Here is a 17,972-nt window from a genome sequence, read left to right on the forward strand (position 1 = left end):
ATTAAAAGGACCCTCTGGGTCCCTCCGCTCCAGCCCCTCTCTCAGAGCAGGGTGCCCAGGGCCACATCCAAGCAGCTCAGAGACATCCCCAAGGAGGAGACCCCACAGCCTCTGGGCAGCCTTTTCCAGTGCTCCGTGACTGCATGGCACAGAGGTATTTCCTGATGTTTATGAAATAAAACACAGCACCTAGACATACATCTGGTCCTCCTGTGTGTGTTGACAGAACAGAAAAATAAACAAACTGTTACATCTGTAGTTTGTATAGAACCCTATTTCACAACTGCAGTGGGCTAGGAGCACTCATCTGTGCCATCTGTGTTTGGATGTGGTGCTCAGGGACATGATTTAGTGGAGGATTCTTAGAGTAGCATGGTTAGGCTGCAATTGGATGTGATGATCTTAAGGTCTTTTCCAACCTGAGCAATTCTATGATTCTGTGATTCTGTGATCACTGTTGCTTCACTGAGAAGTGATGAGACGTTAAGGGGCAGTAAGGCACTTTCTGCAGCTTCTTGTTAAGCCCTAATATAGCAATGTATTTACTCCCTCTCAGCATTCAAAAAAAAGCAGTCCCTTGGCTCCACAAACTCACCCTTGAATTACTTGTGCTGAATGAGATTACTCATTAACCCCTAGAAGCATGCTTATGGTTTCACTCATTTCTGCATGAGAAGCCTGGGAAATAATGCCTCCTCTTCATATTTCCATGAACTACACTTACAGTGATCTACGTGAAGGATATACGGGAACCTATCCTAATAATTCAAGCAACTCCAATTACTGAGAGCACATTTAAATGTGGCCCATATGCAGGAATCCAGACAGTTTCCAGATGCTACATAGCTGCAGGGCCCATTTCATTGGGCAAAAAATGCATGCAACACTGCCATGTGATTGCTAGCAGCCCTCCTTGAGCTGAGAACATTTCTCTCTTGAGAAAATGTAAGATCTATTAATCAGGACTTACTTCCTTTTCTTACTACTGTTTGCTCTTGTGTGGCTTTTGCGTAAACAGGGTTTGGGTTTTGCTTCAAGTTTTTGTGCTTCTGATTTCCAGCAACAAAACTGAAAGTTGTAAGCAACAGCAAGCAGAAGGAGACTGAGCGCACCAGAAGGCACACCAGCTGAGGTAAGACAAGGCTTGCCTGCTTTTTCTGATGTAGATAAAATAGTTGCAGTGAATAAAATACAATCTGCTTATATATTGCTTGCAGTAAGCTTTGTGTTTGATAGAAGCTGTGATCGTTAACTAAATTTCTCTATGATAAAGTTGGACTTGAGAACTTTCCTTGGCAGAAAGAAGGGTGGATTTATGTAACTAGCAGTGTTTCCAGATGGAAGATGACAGTCAAGTAGTGGGTCTGATTAAGTGAGTGTTGGCTTTTAACTAGACGACAAAAATATTTGGGTAATGGCAAACTTTTAAAATAAAAGAGGTTAGGAGTTAGAGTTTGAATTTATTTAGTTTTAGTATTGTGCACGCAGTGAGGTTAATAAAATGCTACATGTTTTGGTGAATGCAATTCAGTGTTAATTCCAAATATTGCGTTCTGTTACGTTTATTCTTGGTAATACTTCTCCTGAAACACAACACGAATAGCAGAAGGAAAACCAATGGGAACTTTGAGACCTGTCAGAACTTTCAGTTTTCTGAAAGTACAGTGGCAAATGCTAGCAATCCCAAATATAGCAGCAATATCACACCTGCCTTCATATAATGAATATGGGACTGTTGTGTCAGGAGTCTTCTTCAGAGGACTGTTGTGATAGAAGCACAGAGCACCTCCTTTTCAGGTCTATATATTTATCTCTCAGGGTAAAAAAGACATGTATTTTGAATGAACAGTCCGATACCTTTATTTATCATGGCATGTGCAGAACACCTTACTGAAAATACGTTCTTTAGGTGTTCTCTGTGTTACAGAGATCTCAGGGTTTCAGAGTAGCGGATGTGAGAGACTTCTCAGTTTGGAAATGGAGAATTTCCCTTTTCCCTTTTAGCAGCAACCTCTTCCAGCTCACCTCCCTGAGTGAGAAGAGATGACACAGAGAAAGGCTCACTTCTATCTGCCTGACCATAGACTCCAAACAGCCCTGCTGAGCACCCCACGTGGGAACACATCAATAGTGATACATTCACACTATCCACCTCCTTCAGAAATCTGTAAACCTCGACTGCATCCTCCTCCTGTCCATGCTGAATTTACCCAGGCTTTTGAGTCCTTGTTCCATCACCTTGCTGATTTCACTCATCCCTCTCTGCCTCTTCTCTAGCTCTATAATCTCTTTTTTTGGGGTGCAGAGAACAGAACTGCATGGCTTGTTCACTGGGGGAATGCAGGAAGATTCTATACAAGGTGATTTTATACCAGTTGTCCCAGACTTCTTGGTGATGTGACTCATTTTCTTGAAATTTTTGTCTGTTTCTGCTGCAACTAATGCGGTTTCAAGTTCTGTATCATGTAAGCATGGTTTAGATTATTTGCTCCAGCATTTATCACCTCTAATTAAACTCCTCTAATGCTCATCTGCCAACTTTCCAGCATGGCATCAATGAATGTCAATGGGTGTAATTTTTTCCTCATGGAAGAACTCAATGACACCCCTTTACTTCAAACACACTTCCATGTCAGACACCATTTTGTCAGATTGCCCCTTTCATGCCATCTGCCAACAAAATGTAACGGGATGTTGTTGGGAAGGTTCCACATCTACTGCCATACCACCTTCTGCCTCTAATGTCAGGGCCAAAACAGTAAAATAGGAAGCATTACTTTTGGAGCAGCTCTCATACGTGTGTATATATATATATACTGGGGGTCAGTAAGCTCCCAAGCACCAGGACCGCTGACTCACAGCCCTTGGGCTGCTCTCTCATGCTATTCTTCTAGAAGAAGAGCTGCCCTGGTGCTTCAATGGTCCCCTGGAACAGCACATGATTATAATGGTGGGTTATGTGCCGTGGCCAGCAGTATCACATCTGAGAGCCTTTGGGGTACTTGTATGAATGCCATCTGGTCCTGATTACTTATTGGCCTCTCATTTGTCTATTCAGTTTGATATTTCCTATACATGCATGTCCAGTGCATCTGGCTCCTCTGACCTGACATAAGTTTTGTTGAATTCTCTGTGATTTGGTTGTTGCTTGCTATTCTGTGTTGTTTTTTTTTTTAATATATACATTTTTCATATTCCCTCTAAAATTATGTAGTCTTCTTGGTTCTGGGACTGCTCCTATGTCCCACAACACTGCTATTGTGAGTTCTACCATGATTGCTAGTACAGTGCTCCCTCTCTCCAAAACTGCCAGAACTGGGGCCTGTATGGCACTAAAGATCAAACAGCATCATGTCTTGCAGACTGCAGAATTGTTTGTCCTAGGAATTAGGCGTTTGTTGCATATCTTTTTCTGGTGCACCATCACATCTGTATGAAGGAATCTGAAATTCCCTGCCATTACTACCTGCTTTCAGCTTTTCTAACATTTTCTGATAACTATCATTATCATGGAGAGGAGTTTGGTAGCATAAGTCTAGTACTATATTTTTTCATTATGAGAAGATGGAATGACTGTTCACAAGGACTTTTAGCTGTAATATTTGTATGCAATTGCTAGTTACACAGTCCTTCCTGCACAGTGCCACTCCTTCACCTATATATCCTACACTATCATTACCATCAAGCCGACAGCATGGCACAGAGGCTCCCATTGATAGACTTACACAGCAGTTATTTCAGAAAAGCTACCCTTTCCTTTGCTCTGCAGATGTGCTCTCTCTCCTGCCATGGTGGTTTTGGAATGTTTCTACTTGGTAGCTTCCATCATGGAAAGTCACATGTAGAAAAAATTTATTCCAAGGGAGCTTCCAGCAGAGAAGTCTTCCAGTACCACTGAAGAGAGAATCCCATTTCAGTTTGTCCCCTTCTGTCCCTGTTTTTCTCAGAAGGATGTTAGATAGTACCACCAATAAACTTCTGAAGTCTTTGGGGGGTCCTATAGGTCCGGTCCAATGCCTGGAACCCCTCCTATTCATTCCTGTTTTGGGAATGACTGGTATGGATGGATGCTTGGCCTATAGCAAAGCACCACTGAAAGGTCTCTTCCCGTTGCAGTACATTGGGCTGTGATGTCTCCCTGTAAAACAGGGGGACCAACTTCCATTAGAGTAAAAGTTGGTTCCTGATCCCATGCAGAAAACTTTGATGTCAAACAGTAACTTTGTACTGGGTACTAAAACTAGGTTGGATGGAGTCCTGGGAAGAGCCTGATCTAGTGGGTGACAACCCTGCCCATAGCAAGGGGCTTGCAATTAGATGATCTTCTAGGTCCCTTCCAAGCCAAGCTATTTTGTGATTCTATGATTCTATGAAATCTCCTAGGACTGCAAAAGTTTTGTTGGGAAGTTTACATTGTCTATCCCCTCCACTGGTGAAGAGTCTTTCAAATGAGGAGGAGATTTCCTTTAGGGAAGAACTAGTGTTCAGTCTGCCCTGTTCCAGTCTTTGTCACTCCTACACTTCACAGACATTATTGTCATTGTTTCCTAGAAGGATGATTTCAAGCCCTGCAGGGATGGTCACGTTATTGTTGTGAGTGAAAGCCCCTGTTCCCCAAGCCCAAGCTGCCTCAATCCCATCCTGCTACAGGGGTAAGCTCTGCTTCTTAGGAGCCCAGCCTGGGTAGGTCCCACTTCCCATGCTCTGTCTCACAGTTTGGCCATGAAAAATAACTTCTGGGAACACATCTGGTTGTTGTATTAAGCGATCTGTACTCTGACACAGAGCCCTGAAGAGGTCACTGGCTGCCGTCAACACAGCACAACTTCTGTACCACAAGAAGGTATCTGAGTTCACAAATGAGCTTCCATTCACATAAGTGTTGTCAGTACTATAGTGTGTGAATGGTAGTACAAGGAGCCTGGTCTGGAGCCGAGAGACTCCAAGAGCACAAATAATTTTATTTAAAATCATGAAGCCTGTGAGGTATAGACAAAACCTACAAGCATAGACAACCAGGCCCTTATCATTCTCACTGGGACGTATTCAAACTCTTTCCATGCACTTGGAAATTTCATATAGCTCTGCTTTTTAGGCTAAATTTTTTCAGTGCATTTCTGGGATGTGCTGGCAGTTGTAGAGAAGGGATTGCTGTTAAACAAGTAACAGAATTGGAGACCTCCTTTTAGGAGTTGGACTTGATTATATTTATAGATCCCTTTCAATTCAGACTATTCTATGATTCTATGATTTTAAAATACTACTTGTTACAGATCACATGAGAGAAAAAATCAGGAGTTTAACAAGACTTTAATGAGAAAAAAATATATATTATTTAGAGTGTTTTATTGATCGGTTGTTTTGGTTTGATTGAAATATAGCCTCATGGGAATGCAAATATTACTTTCTACGAAAATAGCCTGTTTCCCACAGGCCATTTTCTTTAGGTTTGCTAATGCAGGCTGCCCTGGAAGTACCTGTAGATGAATGTCTGATAGAAGAAATGAGCACATGAAAGGTTGGGAAAGTAGTAAATGAAGAAAAGACCCCACAGAAAGAGACCTAACTAGAGGAAAGAAGAAATACACTGTGAAGGGGAGAGAATTAAAAAAGAACCTTGAACGAGCGCAGTATTTATAGTGTTTCAGGTCAAAATCCTTAATTTATACATGTTGAAGTACATCAATATGTCCTTGTATCACTCAGGAATATTGAGTGACGTGCTGTCAACAACAGATATCATACCAGGAAAATTTGGCTGATTCCTATTGGCAAATTCAGTTATTTTGAATTTTCATCCTAATTTGAAGCTCAGACTTACTGGTGGATGGTGATTTCTTTTTCTGATCAGTTTTTGATGCTTCCAATGGGTGGTATCCGGGTTCTCAAAACCGCCCTGCTGCAAAATGGCCAATATCAAGTTGGCTTATTTTGCATTGAAAAAGTCAGGGAATTGCCATTAAAATGAATGCATAACATCCACTTTTAAAAGACAGCTCTTTCATAATTTGAGACAAAAACAAAACAAAACAAAAACAAACAAACAAAAAAAACCCCACCCTGCTGTAATACTGAAACCATTTAGAGCTTTCTTGGTGTGTTTATTTACAGAGACATCACAAAGTGATTACTCATTAAGGAAGCTTTAATTTCCACCGCGTCTTGTAATTTCTGTCCTGTGAAACTGTCCTAGCACTGAACTCCCTGCAGAGACTCCAACTCCGCACTCACTCCACTTCTTTATACTTTTGCAGAAAGACAGAGAGCACCCACACCGGACAATGAATTTTTCTGAGAAGATGCTAAATAACAGCTCCACTAACAGCTCATTCAACTGTCATGTGGATGCCTTCAAGCAAGTCATTTATCCCATGACGTACCTCTTAATCTTCTTCCTCGGCAGTGTTGGAAATAGCCTCTCCATTTATGTTTTCCTCCAGCCTTCCCAGAGAAAGACCTCGGTAAACATTTACATGCAGAACTTGGCAGTTTCGGATCTCATGTTTGTGAGCACTTTGCCCTTCCGAGCCACCTATTATCTGTTGGGATCACAGTGGGTGTTTGGTGATATCCTCTGCAGGATCATGACGTACACCATGTATGTGAACATGTACTGCAGCATTTATTTTCTCACTGTGCTCAGTGTGGTTCGTTTCACGGCTATCGTCTACCCATTCAAGAGCTGGAAAGTAACCAACATGAAGTATGCCAAGATAACGTGCGCAGTGATATGGCTCTTTGTTCTGGCTGCCTCCAGCCCTCTGCTGAGCAAAGTAATTGCCGGGTACCAAAACCCAGACAAGTGCTTGGACCTCCACCCCAGCAGTACGCAGAACCTCCTCATGATGAACAGCTTTGTCCTTGTTGTGGGCTTCATCTTGCCTTTTTGCACAATTATCGTCTGCTACATCTTTGCCATCAGAGCGCTGCTCAAGTCCAGGACTCCCCAGCGCAAGAAGGCAGTCTGCCACAAGAAAGCACTGTCAACCATCATTATCACTCTCATCCTCTTCCTCCTGTGCTTCCTGCCGTACCACATACTGAGGACGGTCTACCTGGTGCTTGGTGGATGCAGCCCGGCCAATCTGTTTGTGCACAAAGCTCAGGTGGTCTCGCTCTGCCTTGCTGCCACCAACAGCTGCCTCGACCCTGTGCTATATTACTTCGCTGCTGAAAATTTCAAAGCAAGAATCAGAAGTTTATACCGAAGGTAGCTCGTGCGGAATTGCAGTATTACATAACTGCACTCCTGGCAAGACATCTAGACTGGATCCATACTATGTGATGAAAGAGGCTACGTGGTGCTGACCACCTCATAGCCATACTGCTCTTTGCCAGGACCCTTGGGAACAAAAGTGACTGGGATAAAGTTCAGTGGGGATGGTCAATACCAAGACAGGAGCTTAGCAGCGTGGGTGATTGGAGGTCAGGTGCCTGGGTGTGATCAGTGGTCCACTTCTATTGAACACTTGATGCACTTGAAATACCCACCCTCCTCACAACAAGGGAACAAAAGGGATTTGCCTTGCTACTGGAGTGCATTTCTTTCATTTCACAATACACAGACATTGATTTGAAGGGAAACTGCTCTTATGAGAGTCTCTCTGCTCTCAATTTATCTGTGTGCATGTAAAAGTGCCTGTCTTAGATGCTGTACCACCCAACAGCTTCATAGTCCCCTGCCAGCTCTCTCTTTGAATTCTGGCCAGAAGTTTATATTTCATAGAACTATAAACAGTGAAGATACTATCTACTGTGGCTGACTGCGTAAAGCAAGAAGAGAGTCAAACAAAACCCACGATAGCTCAGACTGTTTAGAAAGCATTAACATTTCTAAATACACCCCTCTGAGGAGACCACTGAAGTATTTTGCATAATATTTCACTGATGACCAAGTGAGATGACAATTTCCAGCAAACAGTATGAGTACTGAGATGACATGAATGATGTGATGATTAGCAGTGAGAGCAGGATGGGGGCTGGCACAGAGTTGGAGGACCAGAGGTTTGGCAGCTCATCTCCTTGAAGGGATCAAGAGGCAAACTACAATTATTTAGGCAATGGGGAGCTACACCTATGCATACTTCGGAAAATGTCACAAAATTGCTGTCAGCATTTTTAAGTCCCTATTTTCTAACATATTTCCTGCAAATCAAAACAGTTGCAATTAAGTGAAAACAGGGTCCAAACTCTGTTTGACCACACTGAATGTTGAATTAAAAAATACAAAGATGAGAAAGTTCTTCACATTTTCCAGGAGAATAGCCTCTTGTGTGAGACCTTCAGCAATGCTGAGGCCCTCCCTCCTTGTGAAATCCACCCAAAGGAAGGTTTCTGACACTGAAGGTGCTTTCTCAATGCTCTGAACTTTGTTGGAGAAAACACTCAATAGACTGAATGTTATTACTACCAAGCAAAAATAACTCTAACTAGCTATTTTCAGCTCTGTCCCAAATTCGCAGAAAACAAATCATTGCTGGTCAGGTGGAAAAGTACTTGGCATGTCATTGGGAAAATCACACTTCTCTTAGCTATGTAAGTGTTGTGTTGAATTGAAGAGGCAATGTGTTTTAGTCATTTTGTTCTGTCTTTGATGTAAGCACAACATTTTATCATTAAATCTTAGTAATGTTCATGTTCCAAACCCTTAATTCGATACCTCAAATTGGCTTATGTGTCTTAGAGTTGACCTGCTGAAGCCATTTAAACACCTGCAGTGCTGAGTCCCATGATCTTGAAGGAATAGGGAGTAATGCCACTGAACTGCAATGGCTGCAGGATCGAGTTGGGAGCTTGTGCAAAGAGAGAGCAGACAAATAAATAGAAGGAAAGGGGGCAGCCTCTTTTTCTACAGTTTTCCCTTGTCAAGAGTAATCCTGAGCAGGAACAAGGGAAATCTCAGAGCCTCTGGTGAGGCATTGTACACCTTAAATGCTATGAGGGAATGGAAAGTAATAAGAGAGGTGGTTATCCTCAACCCAATCTCACTAATGCGTTTGCAACTATGCCTATCCAAATGTACCCTATTAGTGGATCACTTTGCATCTAAAGGATAATTATATCCCACTGTTTTTTGCATAGACTATGATACAACTTCGTTAGCAATTGAATGAACTGTCAAAACCAAGTTTCAATAAATTAGATTTACTATTTGCCTAAGTTATGCTTTGTATTGATTGCACAGCTAACAAAGAGTGCAGGGGGAGAAAGACAAAGATGTGGAGATTGAATTTTTGTTAAATGGGCTATCATTTCACAAGGAAGAAATGTCTTTGATTGTGTGAGAGCATCCCACTGCTTTCTTCACTTCACCAAGAAAATGGTTGGGAACATGAATCCAAATCTGGGGTGTATATAATAGTAAAAGATTTTCTAAGTATTGTTTACTTGCCAAAGGACTGAAGATCATCCTTGTCAGAGATCCTCATGCACAGCTTCAGTAGAACTTGTATAACATGTCGTGCTCACACTTACTGCCATTTCTCCCTTCAAAACCCTTGTATCTTTCTGCACACAGTGCATAAGATCAGTGATCTTCACTGTGGAAATAAAAAAAGGTAATAAAAAAATCCCCACTATATTTATTATAAAAATTATAAAACCGGTTGTTATTAAAACAGTTAAATTACTAACTGTGCCTCTGGATCCCTCAAGGGACCACCTACCCTGAATAAAAACATTTTGATATCTATTTTCTAGGAGACAAAATCTATGAATAGCTACACTCATAGAAAATGAAAGCAATTGTAAAATCGTAAGCTTGAGAGAGACCTAGATATAGAAAATTAAGTATTTAAGTGATCATAAATGATTTAATTACCTGTAAATGATTGTAAATATAGCTTCCTATGCATGTTTTCTAGTCATTCATGAAAGCCTTGGAGTTTCTAGACAAAGGTAATTTTTTCATCCAAAGCTACATCAGAGACAAAAGAGATTTTCTGAAGTAAACTTGTAGCCTGAACCACTTGATCCTCGGCACAAGGAAATATCACTCCTTACGTTTGCATTTTCATCCTTGGAGGCCCACGTATGGCTACGTTTGCCTGATGAAGCAGTATTGCAATGCACAGGGAAGCACCACATTTTGTGGACTACGGACATGCCTCTGTCTTTTCTGTTTTCCACATGTGACCCCATGCCTTCCAGAGGACAAACCTGCTGCTTACTATTTTCCATATGCTTTAAAAATAAAAGTGTCACAGAGTAGAGGAAAAAAGTCAATTACTCCTCAATTAGCCAAAGGTGAAGAAAAGTCTTCCAGAGAAGATTGATGTGAGCTGGACAAGAATTGTTGAGCAACGTATTTTTATCTAACAGAGAACATTATTATAAACAATACACTATATATAGTAATCTAAATTATAATATGAGCATTACGATTTATATATACTATAAATTGTAATATCTGTACATTATCTGGAATATGTATGTATTGTCTCATAAGGAGTATATAACATACATAATGCTGTTTTCGTATAAATACAAGTAATAAATTATTACAAGCAATACGTTATCCCGTGTAATTTTCATTTTCATGACATACCTTCTGCCTTTCTCAACACACATGCTGTCAACAGGGCTTATATTTTAAGCTCTTAAGGGAATCTGGAGGAAAGGAAAAATACTTCGCTACTCAGCATCCCCTCTGAGCTGCGTATTGCTCTGTGCTGCAACAGCATCTTGTGTTGGCAGCAGAGCAGCTGTTGGACTTTTTCCCCTTATCTTAGAGCTGTTGAAGCTCCTCTTGGTCCTTTGGGGTGGGCAGGACAGAAGTGACCTGCTGCACCTCCAGTTGACAGGAGTGGAAATAAAATCCACCCAAAAAAAAAAAATAAAATTTACAGTCAGGAGTAGTAGGTTGTTATTTCCACAGTGACCTCATCCCTGGACTAATATTTTGATTTCCCGTGTGGTGTCTGAGCCAGTTTAAAAGACAGTCTCTTTCGACGACTGTGATAAAAGTGCAAATGCAGATGCCTTGAGGGAGCCCAGTAACATTCTAGGCCATTTTGCCTTTATGGTCAATGTTGACCATGCTATATGACTGCAGTTCCCTACCTCTCACACCACTGCTCTGTGTATATATAATAATCTTTACAAACATCTGCAAAGATAAGCAATATAGTTAACTGCATGCAGCTGATGTTATGTAGTTACATCTGTACATCCACCTGCCAAAAGCCTCCTTAGAGGCCAAAGGAATTAAATAGCTTCCTTCATCCCAAGTTCCCTTTTGGCGTGTTTTCTACCACCACATCCCCTTCCTTTAATTTCACAGCTGTAAGCAGAAAGCTGCCCAAGGCTGGAGCCCAAACCTGGTTGCTCAACTCACATTCCTGCTCATGTGAGTAAAAGTCGAGCCTTCATTTTCGAAGAAGTAAAGCTCTGAACCTTCGTGTTTGTCATCCATATTGCCTTATACAGGGCTTGGGTGCTGACTTAAGAGGACACAATAATCTGAAGGCTTTCATGAAGAAATACAGTGGTCTTTAAAAGTGCTTACTGTTGGCTGATTTAGGGGAAAAGTTTTACCTGGAGAGCGGTGCTTGGAAAGGCTCATTTAGACGCTGCCTGTCTTTGCCTCAACATGCTGCTCTTTGCTCATGGCTTTGGAGACTCTGAGACAACACATGGGGAGACAACAATAACACTTTTTTGGCTCTTGTAAGCATAAAGTGTATCAGTGGAACTGGTATTTGAGGAAAATCTGACACTTTCATATTTATTCCCTCACATATCACAACCTGAAGAAGATGTTGTCCTCATTGACAAGCTGGCTGCTCATCTCCTTGCATGCTGCTGAGCTTTGCTGATTGTGAGTCAGGTCTGCAGGATCCCTCCAGAAAGAAGGGACATGTAAATTTTAAATCAGATAGAAAGAGGCACCACAGGCCATGTTGGTAGACCCTGAGATCATCTTGCTACTTGCAAGCACAGAGATGGGTTGTCTCTGTGAGACCAAGCATGCTATTTGAGCTGCAATCACCCGGAAAGTAAAATGAGAGACCCTGGGATTGGAGAAGGGTCTGCAGGTGTGTTTAAGCCTCTTCATTTTTGAGTGTTGCCTTGAACACTCCATTCCTCAGAAAATGATCAGTGGATTCTCCCATGCCATTCCCATCTGCTCTCACACTTCCCTATACTACATAGTTCAACTGGCTCAAGCACAAAGCTCTACTTATGTGCAATCATAAATTTGAAATTGAAGTGACTGGGAGACCAGTCTTGAACTGTACTTAGCACTAACAGCTCAGAGAAGGTGATAAGACAGAAACATTACTTGGGTGTACTCCTTTTGTCATGCACAATGGTGGCCTGCTAGAGCACCTCCTTCCCACCTGATCTCTCCCATCTGGTATTCCTTTCTGTGTCAGCCAGAACATAAACATGTGGGGAAGACTAATGCTCAGGGTGGATTTGTGTTAGTGTAGTCAGATGAAGCTGGAGCATGCCCAGGGAACAGGAAGGTCCACAAACACGGCTGGCCAGGGCACTTGCTCCTACCATAGGTTGCCCAGGTGGATGTGCTCCTGAGAAAGGCTAGTGTACTAGTACTGAGTATGTCCTCAAACACCAGCTCTACCTTCTGGAGCTTCTGCTGTCACCTTTACATATGGAATTCTCCATGCTTGCCATCAACTCAAACCTAGCGCTGTGCAAAATGGCTACATTCAATGCCTTGACAGCAAGAAGGTTCAGTGAGATTTAAAATTTTCAAAATAAAGGATAAAAAAATCTGAAAGTACTGTTTTATAGACCATATTCACACTTCTGGGCTGGTTTTAGTGATGAGGGACCACCAAAAGAGAATGCTCCAGCTGGAGTAATAAAGGCCTTCATAAGATGTATGATAGCTCTTGGGCTGGATTATTTTTCTCTCTGGATTTATCCTTGTAGCTGCCAAAAAAAAAAAAAGAAAAGAAAAAGAAAAAGAAAAAGAAAAGCTAACACAGCCTGCAAGCCTGCAAGCCTGCAAGAAATATCTCAGCCGTGAGCCAAGTACCCTTAAAATAATTTTTCCTGGAACTCTGGCAAGGGATGAGTTGCAAAGAGAAACCAAGCACAAACAAGGCCTTCTCTGCTGAGAAAGACATCTTGGGCTGGTCCTCAGGGGGGGCCTGGAGCCATGCTGCTGCGGGTGGCTGGGCTCCCTGACTCCGTGTGCTTTGTACCACCAGCATTTTGTGGTCAGGCTACATCTGTTTCAGAAAGCTGAGGAATGAGAAGTCCGAAAATTGTGTATGTTATGAAACACAGCTCCGCTGTGAGGGAATCTTACCCAGTTCATCTGCACCCCCAGTGTAGCTGTGGCTGCTCAGAGGAAAGCATAGCACCAACAAATGTGTTTGCTCCATGTCTGGAAATGTGGGCACCCACCTTAGCTTTGCTAATACGGGCTTAAGGGATCACTCAGCTGCACGTTTCATAGGGAACCAGAGTCATGGGACAAAGAGAAACCAAAAGTCAGAGGGATAATGGAGGAAAAGACTTTCTCAGAAAGCATCAAATGAAAGTAAGGAACTTATGGAACCTTTGCCAGGAACAGATAGTCGTGGCAACATCTCCATTTCAGAAATTCATTTAGTTTGAATCAGTCTGCCAGGAATGAGCCTTTGAAGTCACCCAGGAATGTGCCCATAGTTGAGAACTTTCTTCATTTTTCATACTCAGTATATTTCAAGATGTTATTTTCTTGGCTTATTACGGGCATAATCATAGCCATCGTATGGTCCCATGACATACTTGTCTTTGGATTGTATTTATATTTCTGGTTTCTCAGTACACATTTATTTGTCCTGGATTTTATATTAATCATCCAGTAATTAAAAGCAGGAGCAGAAAATTAAAAAAATAAGATGTGTAAACATTGTCACTTATGTTGTTTGTAGCATGTTAAGAAAAACATGTGTAAGTCTATATATATACACATACAAGCACACACAATGCATTTTCTGTACATTTATGTATTTATATACATGACCGTAGACATTAATTTGTGAAGCCAGTGAATAAGTATTTGGTAATCAGAGCCAAACTTTTCAAGATTAATGTCTTTTTTGAGTGTATTCAATTAAAATCTAGGAACAGATTTTAAAAAATAAATTAAATAAAAACATTAAATGGTGAGAAGTTCTGTGCAAACTCCATTGAAGAGTGCTTTAATTTACATAGAGAAAAGAGAGAGAAAAAACAGACCCTTCAAAACAGCACTGAAAAAGTAAAGGGATTCTATATTTATTATTCCATATTCTAATATTTAGGACTTTTAACCTAAAACTACTCTCTCCCATCAAGAACAGTGTTCCCAATTACAACTAATTTATCATTGTGGAAAGCATCAAGAGAATTCCAATTTTTAAAGTAGAATGAAGCGATGAAAATGTAATAGTCAAAAATAAAGATGAAATAAAATTATATTGAAGACTCAAGGGGAATTGAAATTGATTTGAAGGCCAATATAATCTTTCTCCAGTAGAAGACAGTATTATATCTTCCCATATACAAATGTGTAAGAAGCAATCAAATTTTATTGTTTCAGAAAAGATGTGCTATGAGCGGAGGTGGGAACAGAACACAGATTGTTCTGCAGCTCTGGGGACTTCTGCTCATACGCTGTGGGATTGCCCAGCTGCCTCTAGCAAACATGGGAAGATATACAGTCAGTTGATAACTGCACTGATGCTGTATTTTCAAAATCCAAGCAGGATATTTAAAAAGTGCCCCAAAATAAGAAGCACAAGAAAGAATGTTAGAGTATATGTTAACTTCTATGAGAGGTGAAAAAGTTAAGTCTGAGTAGGAAAGAAGAGAGCACAGAGACTGTAACTATATGAAGTTTTAAGCTGAAGGGAGGAAGATTTCAGTTATCGCGGGGAAGTTCTTTGCTATGAGAGTGGTGAGGTGCTGGAACACGCTGCCCAGAGAGGTTGTGGATGCCCCATCCCTGGAGGTGTTCAAAGCCAGGTTGGATGGGGCCCTGGGCAGCCTGGTCTAGTTTAGATATGAAGGTTGATGGCTCTGCCTGAGGCAGAGGGATTGGAGCTTGATGTTCCTTGAGGTCCCTTCCAATCCAAGACATTCTATGATTCTATGAAGGTCAAATTCATGTGCATGGAGCTAAGACCTGTTGCAGCTAGATGCTTTCCACTCCATGCCAGGCAATTTAAAATGAATCTATTTATTTAGACCTCAGTACTTGTATACCATACTGTGGTACACAATGAACCTACATGTAGTGAATGGGGAAGGAAAGACAGAAGTTCGAACCAGAACTGTGCGGCAAACAGCAAGGCATTGCCTTAAAGAACAGGGATTTCCACCTCGCAAACCACACTGTGATAGAAATCATACCAGTACACAGTTCAGAGAAATATAAAGAGATCACGTTGTGATGACGTGCATTTGAGGTATCCCAAGCACATCTGTCTGTGTGCAGCAGATAGCACTTCAGATAGCGTTGGCTGAAGATGTGCCTCGAGCAGGAAGGCTGTGAAGAAAGCTCAGTATATATTCTGAAAACTCTGCAGCACATTAGATACAGTTTCATTTTTTCCCATAAAACACAATAAGGTAGAATTAATTCCTCCTGGGCCTGTGATGTATTTTTGTAAGAAACTTTCTCTATTTTTGCAATCTTTCTCTGAATTGCTCCATTGCAAGAGCTACCTCAAGCAAGCTCTCTCCCTCGGGATGCATATACCTCAGTCCTTGTGAAGATCACTTTCTCCTTTCCTGCAGGTCGGCTGCCTGAAGCACAGAGGCCAGCCTTCCCAGCACAATCAGGATTTTGTGTGCGGGTCCCAGCTGTGCGGGCTGGATATTAGGTCAGTGTTTCATAGCTGTAGCGTCAATCAGAATGTCTCCACCTCCTTCATGAGTCATCTTGTGAGATGGAGGCCCAAGAGTTGTCTGTTTCCGGTAATTAGAGTTGCTGGTGGTTTCCTAATAAGCTGAGCAGTGGAAAATCAGAGCTGTTATCAGTCTTCTGCTGTAATTCAGATAGCATCTTCCATTAGCACTGTGATGCACACTTTCCTTCTGCTGTTTAGGTTTGGCCCACCAATGTACATACCATGTCCTTTCACACCATTGGAGTGGTTGTGATCACACAGAAGTGACTTTAATGATGGTTGCTTTGTAGAGCTCTTGCCACATCTAAACCAAACCATGAGATCCAACACAGCTTCTCCCTCTTACTATACTTTGCAGAGAGATTACCAGAGAAAAACCAGTGCAGTTTCTGAGCTTCAGATGCCTACAAAATTAATGTGTAAATCCTTCTTCCTTCCCCATATAGCAGAAGGAGATGGGCTTTTCCCAGTGCTGGTTTATTCCAGCCTAATGCAGGGGTTGTATGAGTTGCTCCATTGACTTTAATGGCAGCTCAGAGTGATTAATTGAGCCTTTTTTTCTGTCTTACAGATTGCTACTCTAGGGTAAGACAAATCCCATCTTAAATCTTCCAGTTCCTGTTCATGAAAACCACAGAGACACAGCCCTGGAAGGGATCTCCTGGGAGATGGTGCTGTTCTGTTTCCAGCAATAACATCGTATGTCTATGCACAGAAACTGATCAGAGGCCTGAAAAGTAGATAGACTGCTAAAGGAAAATGTTTCTTTGAAACTCTTTTTCCAATTGGTGGCAAGAAACAATTTTCTGGTTTGTGATCTAAGTGCAGTCATAGGTGCTTTGTTCATACATTGACACTCTTCTGTGCCTTCCAGTTTTTTTTCCACATGGAGTTTATTTGCAAGATACATTATTGAGAAGAAACATTTATGTTTTAGTCTATTGCTAGAATAATAAGGAAAGGATGTCATCTGTAGAGATCTGGACAAGCCTGGGAAGTGGGCACATGTGAACCTAATGAGATTCAACAAAGTTAAGTGAATGGTGAAGACACAAGTACAGACTGGGAGAAGAATTCATTGAGAGCAGCTCTGCTGAGGAGGACTTGGAGTTCCTGAAGGACAGAAAGCTAGACATGAGCCAGCAGCATGTGCCTGGGTTGTATCAAAAGAGATGCAGGGAGAGAGGAGGGGATTGTTTGCCTCTGTTCTTCCATCGTGGGGCCCCATTTGGAGTACTGCATCCAGGTCTGGGGCCCCCAGTATGAGACAGATGTAGAGCTGTTGAAGCAGATTCAGAGGAGGGTCATGACGATGATCAGAGGGTTGGAGTACCTCTCCTATGAAGAAAGACTGGGCCCCTTACTAAGTGACGGGGGGGTTCTGGTAACGGGGGATGCTGAGAAGGCAGAGATACTGAATGCCTTCTTTACTTCCGTCCTCAGTGAAAAGGCTCTCCCGCAGGAATCCCACACCCTGGAGGTTAGTGAGAGGGTCTGGGGAATGGGAGACTTCCCTTTAGTCAGGAAAGAGGACGTGCGTGAGCGCCTAGGCAGTACTAAGGTCCACAAGTCCATGGGACCTGATGGGGTGCATCCACGTGTGCTGAGGGAGCTGGCGGAGGTCATTGCCGAACCACTCTCCATCATTTTTGAGAGGTCTTGGATAACAGGGGAGGTCCCTGAAGACTGGAGGATAGCCAAAAAGGGCAAGAAGGAAGATCCGAGTAATTATAGGCCTGTCAGCCTCACCTCTGACCCTGGAAAGGTGATGAAACAGCTTGTGCTGGATACCATCTCCAGACAACTGGGAGAAAAGGAGGTTATCAGGAGTAGTCAGCATGGGTTCACCAAGGGGAGGTCGTGCTCGACCAACCTGGTGGCCTTCCATGATGCTGTCACATGCTGGGTGGATGGGGGAAGAGCGGTAGATGTATTCTATCTTGATTTTAGAAAGGCATTTGATACTGTCTCCCACGCCATCCTTATAACAAAGCTGAGGAAGTGTGGGATAGACGAGTGGACAGTGAGGTGGGTTGAGAACTGGCTGACTGGCAGAGCGCAGAGGGTCGTCGTTGGTGGTGCAAAGTCTGGCTGGAGACCTGTAACCAGTGGTGTCCC

The 17,972-nt window shown here is 42.2% G+C and overlaps 1 protein-coding gene across 1 annotated transcript; it reads left to right on the plus strand.

Moving 5' to 3' along the window:
- The first annotated feature begins 645 nt into the window (after window positions 1-645).
- Window positions 646-9,292, plus strand: CYSLTR2 (cysteinyl leukotriene receptor 2). Its single transcript, XM_010728809.3, has 3 exons — window positions 646-945; window positions 1,061-1,132; window positions 6,255-9,292. Exon 3 carries the CDS (start codon window positions 6,282-6,284, stop codon window positions 7,212-7,214), a length of 933 nt encoding a protein of 310 aa, XP_010727111.1. The 5' UTR covers window positions 646-945; window positions 1,061-1,132; window positions 6,255-6,281; the 3' UTR covers window positions 7,215-9,292.
- Window positions 9,293-17,972: the final 8,680 nt, after the last annotated feature.

This window comes from Meleagris gallopavo, chromosome 1 (assembly GCF_000146605.3).
Source record: "Meleagris gallopavo isolate NT-WF06-2002-E0010 breed Aviagen turkey brand Nicholas breeding stock chromosome 1, Turkey_5.1, whole genome shotgun sequence".
Taxonomy (NCBI): Eukaryota; Metazoa; Chordata; class Aves; order Galliformes; family Phasianidae; genus Meleagris; species Meleagris gallopavo.

Coding starts and splice junctions, on each gene's coding strand:
- CYSLTR2 (XM_010728809.3), top strand. CDS start 6,282: ATGAATTTTTCTGAGAAGATGCTAAATAACAGCTCCACTAACAGCTCA.